This window comes from Microcaecilia unicolor, chromosome 1 (assembly GCF_901765095.1).
Source record: "Microcaecilia unicolor chromosome 1, aMicUni1.1, whole genome shotgun sequence".
Lineage (NCBI taxonomy): Eukaryota > Metazoa > Chordata > Amphibia > Gymnophiona > Siphonopidae > Microcaecilia > Microcaecilia unicolor.
In genome coordinates, this window is record NC_044031.1 from 654,142,837 (window position 1) to 654,161,629 (window position 18,793).

Below are 18,793 nucleotides of genomic sequence, written 5' to 3' on the forward strand. Positions count from 1 at the left end.
GGGATATCGATGAGACTACTGGTTTCACCACTTTCTAACACATGAGAGCCTGCACACTCCATCCCCTCACACTCCAAACCTCAAGCTACTCACCCAAAATCAAGAGGAGGACAGGCAGCATGACAATTCCCAGCATCCAGCCTCAGTTGCACAGTTTGATTGGCAGCAGGCTCCAGGGATCTGCAGCGAGAAGCTAGGGAGCTCCCTTCTCTTATCTGCTCCAAAGTCATGCCCAGGAGCCCTTTCATGGGGAAATGGCACAAAAAAAAAGTACAAATATGCACTGGATTGCAGCCCTGTTCCAGGGGTGGTTGTGCTCTTCTGTAGATTTCTGCCCGTCACCAGTGTGAGAAGGATGTCATGCCATGCCCTGAAGTGGCCACCAGATGTATTTATTTGTGGTTCATTTCTACCCCACATTTTCCCACAAATGCAGGCACAATGTGGCTTACATTAATTATAAAAAAGAATAAAAGTACAGTACATGAAAGCTATAGAAGAATAAGGATGTAACGTTAGCAACAGGATTCATGACTAAACAGCAGAGGTACTGATGGAGTATGTTTTTTTTGAAGAGGAACGTTTTCAGCAGTTTCTTGAAAAGATGGTGATCAGCTTGAGATTTTAAGTACAAAGGCAGAGCATTCCAAATCTTCGGACTGGAGTAGTGGAAAGACGAGGCGAAAAGAAGCTTGTATTTGACACCCCTGCAAGTTGGGTAATGTAGTTGAAGATAGGAGCGAGCTGTTTTCTTGGCATTTCTTGGTGGTAGATCAATTAAAGGAATCATATATTCGGGTGCTAATCCGTAAATTATTATATGTGTTTATGTGCATATCTTGAAAACGGTTCATTTTTGTACTGGATGCCAGTGTAGATTGAGACGCAGGGGCTGCACAGGAACCAAGCGCGATTTTCCCAAGATGAGTCTCGCAGCAGTATTCTGGGCATTCTGGAACTTTTTCAGTAAGTGCTCCTGACAGCCCGCATATATCCCACTACAGTAATCTAGGTGTGACAGGACAAGCCAGTGGACGAGAGTGCGGAAGAGCTCTCTGGTGAGACAGAACCGTATACACCGCAGCCTCCACATTGCATAGAACATCCTCTTGGTGACCGCTCGCACATGCAGGTCCAGTTGCAGATGAGGATCCAGCTCAACACCTAGAAGTCTTAGGCTCTTCGAGATAGGAAGAGTCTGGTCTTTGATGACGAGGGTGCTTGCAGAGAATTTGGTATGGAGTGACGAGAGGACAAGACATTGAGTTTTGTCTTTGTTTAGCTTGAACTGAAACACCCTAGCCCACAGATGGCACTCATGGTGAAAAGCCTGTAAAATAATATGAAAGGGACCACCAGAGGGAGTTCTAACAAAAGGCCAGGAAGCTATAGGCTGAAGAGGGCCCATAACAGAGGGAAGAGGATGGTTCCCCATTAAGAAGGGGAACCAAGGAGGTTTAATAGGAGTGGAAGTGAGCCTGTTAGTCCATTGTAAGCAAGGAAGCCAATTAAGACGGTCCCAGCGCAGCCGTCATCCCTGTTTACTCAAAACAAAGCAAGCAAACCTATGAGCTGCTGCATCCACATTATCATTTTTTTAATCTGCTAACACATTTGCTTATTTCCGATCTGACGAAGAAGGGCAACCTTCGAAAGCTAATCAAGAAATCTATTAAGTTATGTCCAATAAAAAAGGTATCATCTTATTTTCTTTTCCATGTTTTGTTTTGTTTGATTTCTATTGAAAACCATATGTAGATATAAATATCATGAAATAACAATTGAATATCACTAAAACAGCTTAAAAATTTATTATAGCTGGTAGAAACAGCAATTTTAAACTGTATTTTGTGCTCATTTTTCTACACTAAAAACTAAATAAATACACTGTATACAATACAGATAGCCAAATTTCAGTGAGGATATCCTGTTTCCTGATGAGTTCATGTTAAATGTTGTTGTAATCTGCCTTGGGAAGCATGGTGTTATAAAGATGATGGAATATATTGAAATTAAATGGAAGTAGAATTAAACTCTCCTTTCATTGGGGCACATGTAATCACATCTTCATCTCTTTTTTAGAACTTTACCTTTTAGATACACAAATGGATTATTCTGTTGATTGAGCATGTTTCAGGGACAAGTGGTTTATAAGTTAAAACAATAAAAATATTTTCTGTCAGATCTCTCATTTGTGGAAACATAACTAAGTGGGCTATAAGCCCCTAATGCAGCCCATTGGTTTTCTTATTTTGTTGTTCTGATGGTTCATTCTGTACCAAAACTGGAAATACAGTGAGACAGAATAATAGAATTCAGTAACATCCAAAACATATTTTTTTATGGTTTAATCATCTTTATTAAAAGCAAAACATGTTGGTTGATAAGCTTCATACAGAACAAGAAAAAACAGTAAACTATCCAACGTGGCACAATAAAAACTTTTACTTTTACCCCAAGAACCCTTCCCCTCCAGTACTCCCTTCCCTCCCTATAAGCCCACCTGACTCTTTCCACCCACCAAAATAACACAACAGATGTACAGATCGGTAGGACTCAAAGCATTTCATAACAAGTAAAACCATAAATAACACAGTTTATACCAAATTGTTTAACCACACTTCGGTTTTAATAAGCAATACCATGTGACTGTTAGATCTAGATAAATGTAAATAATCTATGTTTAAGGCATATGCCCTAAATATGTAATACTTGGTAGCAATAATTAAAGTGATGTAATATTCACATAGCAGGCAAACAGATTTATTTTCCACTGAAAATAATCAACTTTGTATAAACTTGGTGACTAATACTGTGCTGCTTGCTATTTTGTATTTTGGCGGTGTATTTGCCTGCATAATAAAATCGCACTTGCAAATATTTTTCTGACACGGCTTTAATTAACAAAAACTACCATAAGAGGCAGGCACGGTCGTATAATTGACATTATAATTTACTTGTATTTGGGTAATGACTGAGAAAAATGCTATTGAAAATTATATTAGAAAGCATGAAGTTAACTTCTGCATATCAACCAGTAGTAAATCATATTAGTAAACAATAGTAAGTGCATTTTTGTAATATACAGTTGCATTCTTCAAAACAGAAGCAGCAAGTTCCCACAAACTCTCTAGGCACAGGTTAAAAAAAAAAAAAAAAGCTTTCAAGTGCTCCCAGGTTTCAACCTAATACATGTTAAATGTGGGATATGAATGTCATAAATAATAGAAACTCTGAATGTTAAGCATCTCATTCTCATAATATGATGTCTGTTTTAGTGGCCTATTACCAAGAGGGAAAAAAAAATCTTTGCACGAACATAACGTGTGCTAGGGTGTCCCTGTAACCAGCCCCTCCAACTAACCACTGATTAAGATTTATAACAAATTACTACTCTACCTATGAAAAGTTATGCTGTTTTTATGCTTTCTCTGTGTACAATCATATGCTGCACAAGCTGGCATGTTTGAAAATATAAGTGAGATTAAATAAAAATGCCACCAACAATAAAGAGCGACAACATAGATGCAGCAGCTCATAGGTTTGCTTGCTTTGTTTTGAGTATACGGGGATGACGGCTGTGCGGGGAAGGGCAAACTCAGACTGACCTTATTGGTTTCAGTGTTTTGATGTCACTTCATCTCCTGTCTATTAAACCTTCTTGAGGGGAATCATCTCCTCCTGCTTCAAGAAGAGGGGGAGGCCCAGAAGGGATGGGATGAGCTATTAGCAGTCCTATAAAAGACTCTTCCTGGGAGGAGGTATCCAGAAGACCTGGGATATTTGAGGCAGGAAGCCTCATCTCTGAGCTGAAAAAGGTACTCGAGAAAAATATTCACACCTTGAAGTGTGCTATGTAAGTATTGCAGCTATGTTGGGGTCCCAGTGTGAGGAATCACTGGGCCCTTTTGGAACTAAGAATTGGGCTAACACCTGGGGGTAGAGGACAGGACCTTATGGTTATGGAGGAAGTTAGTCCTGTCCAAGGGGTGGAAGCTGTTTAATTGAGACCCCAGTTCTCCAGTAAAAGAGGGCTCAGTTGGAAGAGTGTTGTAGGAACTGTCTGTTGGGAGAAGAATTCCCCACAACCAAGTGGTTGGTGAGGGCTAGGAGGAGCTCATCTTCATATCAATTTCCTAATTTGCATAGCATCTTAAGCCTGCTAACCAAGTATTTTATTCTTATGAAAGACAGCAGGGGGCTCAGTTGAGGTGCCAGAACTGTGATTTGACTCAAGGCAAAACTTCGTGGCGGGGTTGGGACTGAACAACCGGGGGTGTGGAGAAGTCACCCTGAGAGAAAGAGGACCCCTATCCTTAACATTGAAGATACTAGCAGCTATAGTTAAGAGCTGTCTTTGAGCAGTTTCTTAGAGGAAAAAGCTCTTGTTGACACTGGCGGTGAGCCAGTGGCTGTTGCCGGCCCATGACCTCCTGCAAAATCTCCTCCTCCCCGCCCCGCAAAGGTAGACTGACCTTTTTGAGTATCGCTATACTGATCAGCATGCGATTCTCATTTTCTTCCACTGTGAATGGAAAAGAGCCCACAGAATCCCTTTGTTCATCTATCGCAGAATACCACGCTCTCTAAACTGGTTTGATCCGGTCAAAATCGCACGTTGCTGCCCCGGTGTTTTTTTGTGCACTGGACCCTGAGTCAACGTAGTGTGTGTGCTTGTGAGTAATTTCAGAAATATATTACTTTAAAATGTTAGTAAAGCAGCTGTAGGTACTGTAAGCTGTTAAACACGTGTGTCCAGCGTTAGAGAGCACTGCTTCCTTTCTTAAGCAAGTGCAGAATGAACCATAGGTGATGGTGTGTGAATATGTGAGTAAATCACATTGCATTGCTGAGGTGCTATATGTTTTCACAGCTGCAGGTAAAGAGTGTGTGGATGACTGATATAATGTGCTCTGGGGAAAGAGTGTCCAAGCCATTGCTCAAGGGCTACACCAGCAGCAGAACCTAAGATCCACATTAGCTAGGTTATAGGGCAGTCACTGCATCCACTGGCTGAGGACCATTACTGTGATGTCTGGGCTGAATTTCATGGGGGGGGGGGGGGGGATAATAAGGGAAAACCCCACAGTTAGTTGTGAATGAACATCAGTGATTCCCAAATCTGCCCTGGGTGAACCCCAGTTAGTTGTGAATAGACATCAGTGATGCTGTAGATCAGTGATTCCCAAACCTGTCCTGGGAGAACCCCAGGTAGCTTGCATACCAAGGAGGCAGTGTATTCAAATCAATCTCTTGAATAGTCATTGTGGACACCTTCAAAACCTGACTGGGGTTCCCCCAGGACAGGTTTGGGAATCACTGCTATAGACCAGTGGTCTGGTTCTAATTGAGCTGGAAACCCCAATAATGCTGGAAGATGTTTATGGAGCAAGAAATGCCATCATCTTTAGCTCATTTTGCATTGACCTGATGAACGGGGGCATAAGGGAAAGGGAAATGGGACTTGATATACCGCCTTTCTGAGGTTTTTGCAACTACATTCAAAGTGGTCACGACCCAACTCTGCCTGCCGCCAGCCCGACTGGCTGAGGTCACACGTTGGCCGGAATATCACAGGGCCTGCCCGACAGAGCCTATCCGACGGTAAACGGAGCCAGACCTGCCTCCTATCCGACGGCGAGTAGCAACTGGCGGGACCCTGTCTGACAGAGACCAGCGAGGCCGTCAGGAACAACACTAGGCCGCACCGCCACGCTCCAGAGTGGGAAGAGACAGGCCTCTCCCCTCGGAAGACCTCGAGGGCACACACGACAGCGGTCACGACCCAGCACTGCCTCCCGCCCGACTGGCAGCCTACAGCTGAGGCCACCCACTGGCTGGAATAGCATGGAGCCTGCCCGACGATGAACGGAACCAGACTCTGCGAATGGCGGGACCCTGCCCGACAGAGACCAGAGAAACCACCAGGAGCATCACCAGGCTGCACCGTCGCGTTCTGGAGTAGGAATAGGCAGGTGAGCCTCTCCCCTCGGAGGACCTCGAGGGAACACCTGACAGCGATCATGACCCAGCTCTGCCTCTCGCGCAACGCATAAGCAATTCCAAAACCAAACAATCTGAGTACTATTCTTCAATATTCTGCTCTGTAGCCAGTTAAAAAGCTTCCTTTGAATGCTTTAATGTCCAGAACGCTTCTATTGTACTACTACTACTACATATTGTAGCATATAAAAATCTATATTTTGGCTGCTATAATGTTATAAATGATTTGTAGCTAGTTAAAAAAAAAAGCATCCTTTGAATGCTTCAATGTCCTGGACGCTTCTATTGTAGCATATAAAAGACTATCTTTTGGGCTGCTATAATGTTACAAATGCCTTAGATGCTTCCTAAAATACTCAAAAAGCTAAAATGCTTTAAATACTATAAATGCTCTGATTCTTTGAACCTTGTCCTATAGCAAGGTAGAGATTCCTTTGAATGCTTCAATGTCTTAGTGCTTCTAATGCTTTAAGTGCCTTATATAGATGCTTATGCAAAGACTCTAAACGCACATTAACACTGACATGAACCCCAGCAAATTAGTCCTAATTACCTACTATCTCTCCCTAACCTATCACACACTCACATCCACTAACAAAGTCAACAACACTCCTACAACTTACAATCCACCCACACAACCTAATCATATCATGCCTACCCAAAACACTAAACAAAGGCACAAAAAACCTAGCAGTCACGGTCACCATCAACAGGCAGGAAAGAATGGTCAAAACAAACTTACACACCAAGAAGACAGACAGCTGATAAAAATCAATACTACCTCATACCCAATCGACCATCGACAAGTACAAATAGGATATATCAATGCCAGATCAGCAGTTAATAAAACCACGATACTAACCGACTGGATTACGACTGATCACCTTGACTTCTTATTAGTGAAACTTGGATCCATGACGCCAAAGACCCAATAATTCTAGAGCTTTGTCCCCCAGGATACAAGATTACGCACTGGACAAGAGAAGGAAAAAGAGAGGGAGGCATAGCGATAATCTATAAATCCCAATTCACAGTCACAACAACAGCAGAATCTATCCTTCCCCAACTCGAAATAGCCTCAGTCAGAATTAACCACTCCTACCTACGTGATCACCTAAACCTAATCCTACTCTACAGACCCCCAGGTAATTAGCAAGATGCACAGACACACTTTCTGGATTTCATATCGAACACTTGCATCTCCACCCAAAACCTTATTGTAGCAGGAGACATCAACCTCCACCTGGAAGATAATAACGCAAGTAATGTACGTGAATGCAAGGACTTCCTCCAACTATGGGAGCTCTACTGGCTGAACATACAACCCACCCACAAAAAAGGACATACGCTAGCTATCATCACCCAAAAATTCTCACCAGAACCAAATCTCACACTAACAGACACAAACTGGTCACCCATGCCATGGTCTGATCACTACAGTGCAAACCTCTCCCTCCATTGGAGAACAAAAAAGATACAACAAAAATAAGAACAACAAACCTATTCAACGAGAGGTAAAATAGACCCACTAATGTTCTGGCAACAATTCTACACTGATGAATGGACAACACCTACAGATTCACCCCAGTTTCTCCAAGAATGGGATAACAGATGCAGAACAGTACTAGACAATATAGCATCACTGCAAACCAGAACCTCACATAGAAAAAACTCAATACCATAGTTCAACGAAGAATTGAAAGAACTAAAAACACAGGTCAGAAGGTTAGAAAGAGCATGGAGCAAGAAAAAAGATGAACACACATTCAAAGACTGGAAACAACTACAAAGAAAATACAAATACACTATCAGACAAACTAAAAGGACGTATTATAAAACCAAAATAGGACCTAACTACAAGGATACACACACACTCTTCTCACTCGTAAACAATCTCTTAAATACTACAACGGTTACCTCCAACAACACAGACACCCCATCAGCAACAAATCTTGCGAAATACTTCAATGAAAAAATAACAAAGCTCCGACTCATGATACATACCAACACAACAGAGTACACAGACATCCTTGAATGTCTAGACCCAAAACCCAGAGAATACCCAGCAGATCGATCTTGGACCAACTTTAACACACTCTCATCTGACGAAATCTCTCACTGGCTCGTAAAATATGCCAAATCGCAGTGCAAACTAGACACTTGCCCTACTAGTCTGATAAGATCTGCACCCAAACCATTCAAAACAGACCTCACGAACCACATAAACTACATACAGGCTTCAAAATGGGCTCTTCCCCATGGATAAAGGAAACATCCTACTTACACCACTGCCAAAAGATCCCAAGAAAAGCACATTGGACCTAACCAATTACCGCCCAGTAGCATCCATTCCGCTCATAACCAAACTCATGGAAGGCGTAGTGACGAAACAACTTACCGAATACCTAAACAAATACTCAATTCTGCACGATTCTCAATCAGGATTTCGGTCAAATCACAGTACTGAAACCGTTCTAGTGTCATAGAATACTATTACATATACTAGAATACTTCGAAGTAGGCGGCACAGTTCTCAAATGGTTCAAAGGATTCCTGACCACAAGATCATACCAAGTAACAACGCATGCAGACAGATCACCCCCATGGACACCCGAATATGGAGTACCCCAAGGATCCCCCCCCCCCTCACCAACCTTATTCAACGTAATGATGATACCGTTAGCCAAACTTCTAGCCAATCAAAACCTGAATCCTTACATATATGCAGACGATGTCACAATCTACATCCCGTTCAAACATGATCTAAATGAAATCACCAACGAGATCAACCAAAGCCTCCAAATCATGCACACCTGGGCGGATGCATTCCAACTAAAACTTAACGCAGAAAAAACACAATGTCTTGTACTCACCTCCCAACATAACACAGAAAACTTCTCTACCATAATCACACCATACTGTTCTCTTTCAGTCTCACAAAACCTGAAAATTCTTGGAGTTACTATTGATCGAAACCTCACTATCGATACCCACATGAAGAACACGACGAAAAAGATGTTCCACACCATGTGGAAACTCAAAAGAATAAAACCATACTTCCAGAGATACATCTTCCACACCCTGGTACAGTCAATGGTAATAAGCCATCTGGATTACTGCAACGCACTATATGCGGGCTGCAAAGAACAGACTATCAAAAAACTCCAAACAGCCCAGAATACTGCCGCCAGACTCATATTTGGAAAAACTAAATATGAAAGTGCAAAACCCCTAAGAGAGAAACTGCACTGGCTCCCACTGAAGGAACGCATTGCGTTCAAGATATGTACGATGGTACACAAAATCATTCATGCAGACGCCCCGATCTACATGCTGAACCTAGTGGACTTACCTCCCAGAAACGCCACAAGAACATCCTGCAAATTTCTCAATTTGCACTTCCCCAGCTGTAAAGGACTAAAATACAAGCTGATTCATGCTGCTACCTTCTCTTACACGAGCACGCAGATATGGAATGCTCTACCCCCAGACCTGAAATCAATTGTCGAAACAAATAACTTTCGCAAATCTCTGAAGACATACTTCTTCAACAAGGCCTAGAACGAGAACCAATAGCTTCACTGATCCACTTTCCAAACCCAACCAGCTATGAAAATCCACTTCTACAATCACCCACCTAATCACTTCCTCTTTCTTCCCTACTTAATCTCTGTACACTACTAACTGTATCTGATATTCTGGAATGACAATGTCATAACAAAACTATGTATGCCACATTGAGCCTGCAAATAGGCGGGATAATGTGGGATACAAATGCAATAAATAAATATTCAGGTACTTATTTTGTACCAGAGGCAATGGAGGGTTAAGTGACTTGCTCAGAGTCACAAGGAGCTGCAGTAGGAATTGAACTTAGTTCCCCAGGATCAAAATCCACTGCACTAACCACTAGGCTACTCCTCCACTGTCAGAAGTGCTATGTTGTTGCCAGTCACAGGGGAAGATGAGTTACAGAGATGCTGCTAATATTGTGGGGATCCAGATGATGAGTTTCAGTTGAGTATTTGATTATGATTATCTTCCAAATGATGCCAAGTTTCCTGAAGAAAGAGGAGGAAGGTGAATAATAAAGTTGGAGCTCACATGTAACCCTTACACCCAAAGCTGCATTCAGAGTTAAGACAGATGAAGAGATTTGTAGATAGAATGGAAAATTGCGTGTCCAGCTATGTGAACATGTTGGTTACCTATATTGTAATTCTTGAATTCATTGTGTTCAACTCTTTTGTAATCCACAGAGAACTTTATAAGTAGTTGCGGAATAGAAGTAAGGTGTAACATAACATGAAGGGAAGAGGGGAGACATTCTGCACATGAAGTGATGAAAGAAGGAAAACAAGATAGATTTGAGAAGGAGGCAGAGAAATTAAAGAATGCTGAACATGAAAGATCAGTGCCAAACAGATATAGAACAACAAAGAGAGTCCAAATCTCCCGCAAAAAAAACCACAAAAACAACGAAACAAAGCGGAAGAAATCCAGAAAGACCAGGCTGAAACCACAGATGGTAAGAGCACCAAAAAAGTTTTATTGGGACCCTACACGGTCCGTGTTTCGGCCGAAAAAGCCTTCTTCAGGGGTCTAAAATAAAATATAACATATATATATAAAAACATATAGAAATATATTCCACGCAAATTTTTATGTATAATATATAGTAGTGACATTGAAACATTAAAAATATTTTAACAAATTTTAAAAGCATGTAATATCGCAAACCATTATACAAATATTTTGTAAAAACATATATATGGCATGAATGTACAACATTTAAAATAATCTGAATAGTAATGAAAATAGATTTGCATGAGAAAAGGCAAAGAGGCTTATGAATATGATAATGTTATAGCCAAACGCTTATACATACAAAGATTGAAACAAATACATGAAAAATGATGTTACACTTAAGTAATAAATGGTAACAGCAGGTACGTTAACATTGGATAGATGTTATTCAAAATATGTCATACCTTCAAATTGACATATACTGATGTTCCTACGAAGGTTCTCAGTCCAGATCGGCTCATTTCGTGAGAACCTTCAGAGGAACATCAATGTATGTCAATTTGAAGGTATGACATATTTTGAATAACATCTATCCAATGTTAACGTATCTGCGGTTACCATTTATTACTTAAAGTGTAACATTTTTCATATTTCTTTCAATTTTTTCTAGATTTTGTTTACAATATTTAGTTTACATATTCAAAATATTTTTCAGGATGAATCAACATTTCCATATTCGTACTCATATGTTTTAATTTTTTATTTTTTAATATACAATGTCTTTGTATGTATAAGCGTTTGGCTGTAACATATTCATAAGCCTCTTTGCCTTTTCTCATGCAAATCTGTTTATGTTTCAATGTCACTACTATATATTATACATACAAATTTGCATGGAATATATTTCTATATGTTTTTATATATATGTTATATTTTATTTTGTTTTAGACCCCTGAAGAAGGCCTTTTTCAGCCGAAACACAGACCGTATAGGGTCCCAATAAAACTTTTTTGGTGCTCTTACCATCTGTGGTTTCAGTCTGGTCTTTCTGGATTTCTTCCAAACAGATATAGGGCACGAGGTGAGAAATTAAATAGCAAATGGAAAGAAGGCATTGGAAAAGAGTTAAGAGCACAAACAGGAAAGTAGAACCAAAGATTGGGAACAAGATGATTGGAATAATAAAATCATCAGACTACAAAGTTAGGGAAAATGATTTTATTTTCAGTTTAGTGATTAAATTATGTCGGTTTTGAGAATTTAGATCTGTTGGCTTTATTTTGCACTGTACAGGAGGACATGCATTTCTTTCCATTTCTCTAGTGTTGCACAACATGCAGAGTCTGGTATCTCTGCTTTCAGTTTTTGTCTCCATTTCAGTTTTTGCCTGCATGTTTTTTTGTGGTTCCCTATTTTGTATCGGGTCAGAGTCATATTCTGTATCTGCAATTGCAGTGAATAATTTGCTGGCATGTGGGTGGTTTCAGTGTATAAATCTATAATGATCCATCTTGTTCCAGTTTCCCAATAGCAGGTATATTGGTGCTTTAATGTATTTTAGTAGCATAATTAAATGACTACTTCAGGTACAGGTGGGGATGGAGGAGGTAACTTGCAGGGATGGAATGGATCTTAGCAGGGTCAGGCAGGTATGGGTTAGATTCCAGTGGTGTGCCTTGACAGTTTTTGTAACTTGTAAGTGTGCCACAAGATGAAAGTTTGAAAATCACTTCTCTAACCACTAGGCTACTCCTCCATTCCACAACAGCCTGCAGGGGGAGTAGTTCTCAAACACAAAATGAATTAACAGAAACACAATAAAGTTGTTGGATAGAGAGGCTGCCTAATTAAACTGAATGTTAAAACTGTAACTTCAAGGACTGCAGGGACCTTCTCAGGCAGCTTACTAAAGGTGGATCAGTTTACCATAACAGTGCTCTTTAAGGAGGTGAGTAGAGTGTTAGCATAATGCCCTTTTATCTGCTGCCTTTGTTTAGGCGGTAAGATTGTGATCTGTATGAAATCGCTGTCTGCTCCTGACCCCTTCCCCTCCTCCTCCCCCCCCCCCCCTCGTGATCTTCAAAGCTCCACCCATTACTTATATCATTGCTGAGGGCCCTGCTTGAAACCCTTGCTACTATTTGTGGTTCACTGTCAGGGTGAGCCAAAGTAGCTTACCCCTTCTGGAGCCTCTCTTTGATGTTTTGGATGCCTGTAGCTTAATACTAGTCAGATAAGGATGGGAAATCAAGAACTACGGACTGCATTGTTTGCCGTATTTGTGCTCTCAGGTGGGCCTCGTAACACTGCAGGTACAAAGGTACTGTAGCTGGTTCCCTGACTCATCAGCATTTGTGGGAACCTGATTTTGCAGATCTGTAAACAATATCTTCATAGTTTTTATTAGGTGCAGTGCATTTATGCCTCGCTCGCTTTTCAGTGTGTGTTCTATTCTAAACACATCTGCCTTGCTATACATTTGTTATAGCCCTGAAGCAGTATTTATTACGCTGACCTGGCTGGCCTTGTTGCAGTCTGTCCCCCAGGGTACAGTTCACCAGGACAGGCAGGTAAAAGAGGATGAGAGTTGCTCTAGCATTTAAAGATAGATATACTTTCAAAATATCAGCCTTTGCTGATGACCTGTTGGTTTATGTGCTACATTCCCCCAGCTTCAATTGCTGCATTATTAGTATGGGGATTTCGTGGGTTTCAAATTAAATTTGGAAAAATCAGAGGCCATGTAGAGGGCTCGGCTTCATGGTTTGGGTTGGAGGGGACCCTTTCCGTTGAAATAGGCAGGTAACTCTGTTACTTGGGGTGGTGGTGTTATCTATGGACACACAAAGCATAATATCATATGAATGTAGACAGGTTGTTGCCGGATGCGAAAGTTAAATTCGAAAAATGGAATCACTTACCTTTATCATTAATGGGTAGGATTCATCTCTTTAAAATGGTGATTTTCCCTTGCTGGCTGTTTGTTTTGTGTTACCACTACGTCTCTTGAGGAAAGATTTGCGGTTTCTAACTAGAATGTGTAGGAAGTTTTTTTTTAGACTGGGAAGAAATAAAAAATGCGTATAGAGTATCTTTATGATACTTGGTCGCAGGGAGGGTTAGGTCTACCCTGTCACAAGATATATGCTTGTCTACTAAGGCATCTTCGGAATTGGATATTTGCTTCTGAGCAAGTTACCTCAAGTATCTTGGAAACAGGCACTGTTTGCTCCATGGTATCTGAACTTTAAGTACATAAGTATTGCCATACTGGGACACACCGAAGGTCAAGCCCAGCATCCTGTTTCCAGCAGTGGCCAATTCAGGTTACAAGTAGCTGGCAAGATCCCAAAACAGTACAATGCATTTTATGCTAATTATACTAGAAATAAACAGTGGATTTTTCCCCAAGTCCATTTTAATAGTGGTCTATGGACTTTTCCTTTAGGAAGCCATCCAAACCTTTTTTAAAATCCGCTAAGCTAACCGCTTTTACTACATTCTCTGGCAACGAATTCCAGACAATTACACGTTGAGTGAAGAAATATTTTCTCCGATTTGTTTTCAATTACTGCTTTGTAGTATCATTGTGTGCCCCCTAGTCCTAGTATTTTTGGAAAGAGTAAACAAGTGATTCACATCTACCTGTTCCACTACACTCATTATTTTTGTAGATCTCTATCATATCTTTCCTCCAAGCTAAAGAGTGATAGCCATTTTAGTCATTCCATCCCCATTATCATTTTCGTTGCCCTTCTCTATACCTTTTCTAATTCCACTTTTTTTTTTTTTTTTTGAGATGAAATAACCAGAATTGCACACAGTATTCGAAGTGCGGTCACACCATGGAGCGATACAAAGACATAGAGGCATATTTTGAAAGCACTTAGCCTTCTAAAGTTCCATAGGTTTCTGTGGAACTTTGGAAGGCTAAGTGCTTTGAAAATATGCCTCAATGTCTTCATTTTTGTTTTCATTCCTTTCCTAATAATACCTAACATTGTATATGCTTTCTTAGCCGCTGCCACACACTGAGCAGACGGTTTCAACGTATCAACGATGCCTAGATCCCTTTCTGGTCGGTGACTCCTAATGTGGAACCTTGCATTACGTAGATGTAGTTCAGGTTCATCTTTCCCACATGCATCACTTTGCACTTGCTCACATTAAACATCATCTGCCATTTGGATGCCCAGTCTCATAAGGTCCTCTTGTAATTTTTTCACAGTTCTCTTGCAGCTTAAAAACATTGAATAACTTTGTGTCATCAGTAAATTTAACTACCTCGTTAATCCCATCTCTAGATCATTTATAAATATGTTAAAAAGCAGCGGTCCGAGCACAGATCCCTGGGGAACCCTACTATCTACTCTTCTCCATTGATAATACTGACCATTTAACTCTATTCTCTGTGTTCTATCTTTTAACCAGTTTTTAATCCACAATAAAACACTATCTCCTTTCCCATGACTCTCTAGTTTACTCTGGAGTCTTTCATGAGGTGCTTTGTCAAATGCCTTATGAAAATCCAGTTACACAGTATCGACCATCTCTCCTTTATCCACATGTTTGTTCACCCCTTCAAAGAAATGTAATAGATTGGTGAGGCAAGATTTCCTTTCAGTACATCCATGCTGGCTTTGTCTCATTAATTCGTGTTTTTCAATGTGCTGTGTAATTTTGTTCTTTATAATAGTCTCTACCATTTTGCCCGGCACTGATGTCAGGCTCATCAGTCTATAATTTCCCAGATCACCTCTGGAACCTTTTTAAAAAATCGGCGTTACATTGGCCACCCTCCAATCTTCCGGTACCATATTCTTACATATTATTAACAATAGTTCTGCAAGTTAATTTTTCAATTCTATCAGTACTCTGGGATGAATGCCATCTGGTCCAGGTGATTTGCTACTCTTCAGTTTATCAGATTGTGCCATTACATCCTCCAAGTTTATAGAGACCTGAGATTTCTTTCAGTTTCTCTGACTCATCAGCTTTGAATACCATTTCTGGCACTGGTATCTCTACCAAACCTTGCTCAGTGAAGACCAAAGAAAAGAATTCATTTAATTTCTCTGCTATGGTTTTGTCTTCCCTGAATGCCCCTTTTACCCATCAGTCATCTAGCAGTCAAACTGTTTCTTTTGCCAGCTTCTTGCTTTTAATATACCTAAAAGTTTTTACTATGTGTGTTTGTCTCCAAAGCAATCTTTTTATCTTTTTTTTTTTTTCAAAGTCCCTCATTGCCTTCCTTATCATTGCTTTGCATTTGACTTGCTATTCCTTATGCTTTTTCTTATTATTTTCAGTCAGATCCTTATTCCATTTTCTGAAGGATTTTCTTTTAGTTCTAATAGCTTCCTTCACCTCACTTTTTAACTATGCCAGCTGTTGTTTGGTCTTCCTCCCTCCTTTTTTAATTCACAGAGTATATTTGGCCTGGGCTTCCATCCTACACCAGGCATGGATGCTGTATTTTTGAACAGCATCCACGCATGATGTAAATTTTTGACCTTCGCAGCTGCTCCTCTTACGTTCTCCCCCCCCCCCCCCCCATTTTATCAGTCTCCTTTTTGAAAGTTAAATGCTAATGTATTGCATTTCCTGTGTGTACTTAATCCCAAGCCGATATCAAATCTGATCATATGATCACTGTTATCAAGCGGCCCCAGCACCATTACCTCCTGCACCAGATCATGCACTCCACTAAGGACTAGGTCTAGAGTTTTTCCTCCTCTTGTTGGCTCCTGTACTAGCTGCTCCATAAAGTAGTCCTTTATTTCATCAAGGAAGTTTGCCTCCCCAGCATTCCCTGATGTTACATTTACTCAGTATCAGGGTAATTGAAATCACCCATTATTATTGTGTTGCCCTGTTTGTTATCCTCCGTAATTTCAGGTAACATTTCTACATCCATCTGTTCATCCTGACATCTTTTGCCGGTTAGGGCTTAGAATTTTCCACAGATTTACAGCAGCAGTATATCGCTGCAACCCTTGAGATTTGGTGGGAGCTTTTGCAATTTTGGAACCAAACTCCTACTGTTAGTGATTTATTGCCATGTAGGGGTAATGCCGATTTTCTGCCAGGTATGGAGTCTGGGTTCTTTAGGAGATGGTCGGACTTCGGTATCACCTTGTTTGAACATATCTTCAATGAAGATGGCCGTCTCTTATTATTTTTTTTTTTTGGGGGGGGGGTGGAATTACAACAAAGACTTTTAGCACAAAAGGATCATTTTGCTTATACCACTACTATGCAAGCCTAAATCAAGCTGTTTTGAAAACAGGCTTAGGTCAAGGTCTTGGAGATATTTTGCAGGGAAATGCTTTTGGACAGGTCTCTGTATCTGGACTGCATAGAGCTTGGGGTGGGAGTTGATCCTGGAGGTGAAAGGCTAATGGGATTCTTCCCCCCCCCCCCCCCACCTTTCCTTTTAGGGTAGTCGGTGGGTTTATTGTGATTAGAAGTAGTTTGTAGCTCTGCCCTGGAATTAACTCTTGATGTGTTTTAAGTGTTCATATTTTCTCTCCCCCCCCCCCCCCCCCCCTCTGCTTTGTCTTTCCCTTTCTTTCATGACTCTACTCCCCTTCCTTTTTTGCTTCTATTTCCCAGGATGACAAATGCCTGCCACCGGAAGTGTGTTCCCCCCTCACTATAAGGAAGCTGAGCTGTCAAAGGGAGAGTCTCTGTGCTTGGATCGATGTCTCCAAGTACCTGGACATCCACGAGCACATGGGCAAGAAACTGACAGAACTGTCATTGCAGGATGGAGGAGCTGATGAAGAGAAGGGAGCAGGGCCAGTCCAGTGATCACTCTGTACATGTGGACACTAACTTATAACAGACTATGTATTAAAGGGCACAGATCATGTGCTAATCAGGAAAACATCATGTCTGATTACTGGCTTCTGGCGCATGTCATGATAACTCTGTATTGTGTCTCTGCAGTGCTAGTAGTGCTTGGTCTTTCCATAGCACAGACTCTGTGTTCTGCAGTGCCACATTTCTTATGCCACAGGGATGTTTTTGGTTTAATGATGCTGATAGCCCTGGCAGCTCTTCGGAGTTTGGTTTAGATTTCATTCCCTTGTAACAGGGGTTCTTAACCCTGTCCCCACGGCACACTTAGCTGGTCATGTTAAGATATCCAATATGCATATGATAAATTTGCACGCACTTCCTCCATTCTAAAAAAAACAAGGCAGATGATCCGCAAAATCCAACGTGGACTCTAAAATGACTGCTATAAAGGCAGGGCGGATTACACAATTCTATAAACAATGGGACAAATATACAGTATGGAGGCTGACAGCTGGCGTGGACTTGGATGCGCCCAGACTCATAATAGCTCCTTAATCTGGTACTAGGGCAAAGAAGCACCACATAGACATTAATGGTCATTAGCAATATTATGTGTTAGGTAGGGGGGTGAAAATGGTTCAATCGTTGTTATTAGCATATGTTCTATGTATGTCAAAATTGTAATAAAAATAGTTTTAAAAAAATCCAATGTGGACACAAACAGAGCAGATCAATCAGTAGTATGATTTAAAACTTGCCCGACACAGACTGTTCCGCCCACAAGGGCTGTGTCAGGGGCTCTAAAATAACAAATAATAAACCCAATTAAAAACACATATAAAACCATGATCATACAAATAAATCCTGGTAAAGCAACAAATAATATACATAGAAACATGTTAGTTACATAAATATAATTTTATTTTAAATGGAAGGGGAAAGGGGTGTGGATACCCTGACAACAGACATTAAAAATAGCTAATGACTCCTGCTAATAGCAAAGATACCACAAATTCAAAAGTGTCAATGTGCATTGAATAAACATACAAAAAATATTACCATATATGTTGGACAAGTACCTTAACTCTGATACATAGAAGTTTCCTTAGAAAGCCCAAACCAAATAAATGGTACGTGAATAAAAAATAAAATAGGTTCACTCACTGAAATTGATGCAGGGCGAAAAAAAAAAAACTGCAGTTTCACTTCCTCCAAAACAAGATCTACAAACTAAAAACGAATTAGAAGTGGTAAGATACAGCCCATACAAGATCAAACGAAAAGAACTGTCCTTTGTACTAATACACGTCGACTCCTTTGATCAGTTTTTCCAGCACTTGATGAGCGTGACTATATGTTGTCCCTCCTTGGAGCGCAGTAAGTCGCTGTCTTCTCTTAGTGCTTTTTGTTTGATCTTGTATGTGCTGTATCTTACCTACTACTTACCATTTCTATAGCG

The 18,793-nt window shown here is 40.7% G+C and overlaps 1 protein-coding gene across 4 annotated transcripts in view; it reads left to right on the plus strand.

Moving 5' to 3' along the window:
• Positions 1 to 17,995, plus strand: part of LOC115460577 (mitochondrial import inner membrane translocase subunit Tim10-like) — a 35,960-nt gene extending 17,965 nt beyond the window's left edge. For 3 of the 4 annotated variants that reach the window (XR_003940515.1, XR_003940517.1, XR_003940516.1), the window contains one exon: positions 17,146 to 17,995. Coding sequence is in view for 1 of the 4 variants with exons in the window: in XM_030190346.1 (XP_030046206.1) it covers positions 12,770 to 12,850; positions 17,146 to 17,343 (279 nt within the window). In the remaining 3 variants the exon portion in view is untranslated. Of the gene's footprint in view, positions 1 to 12,655; positions 12,851 to 17,145 lie in introns of those variants that run through there. The other variant, XM_030190346.1, reaches the window with a different exon arrangement.
• Positions 17,996 to 18,793: the final 798 nt, after the last annotated feature.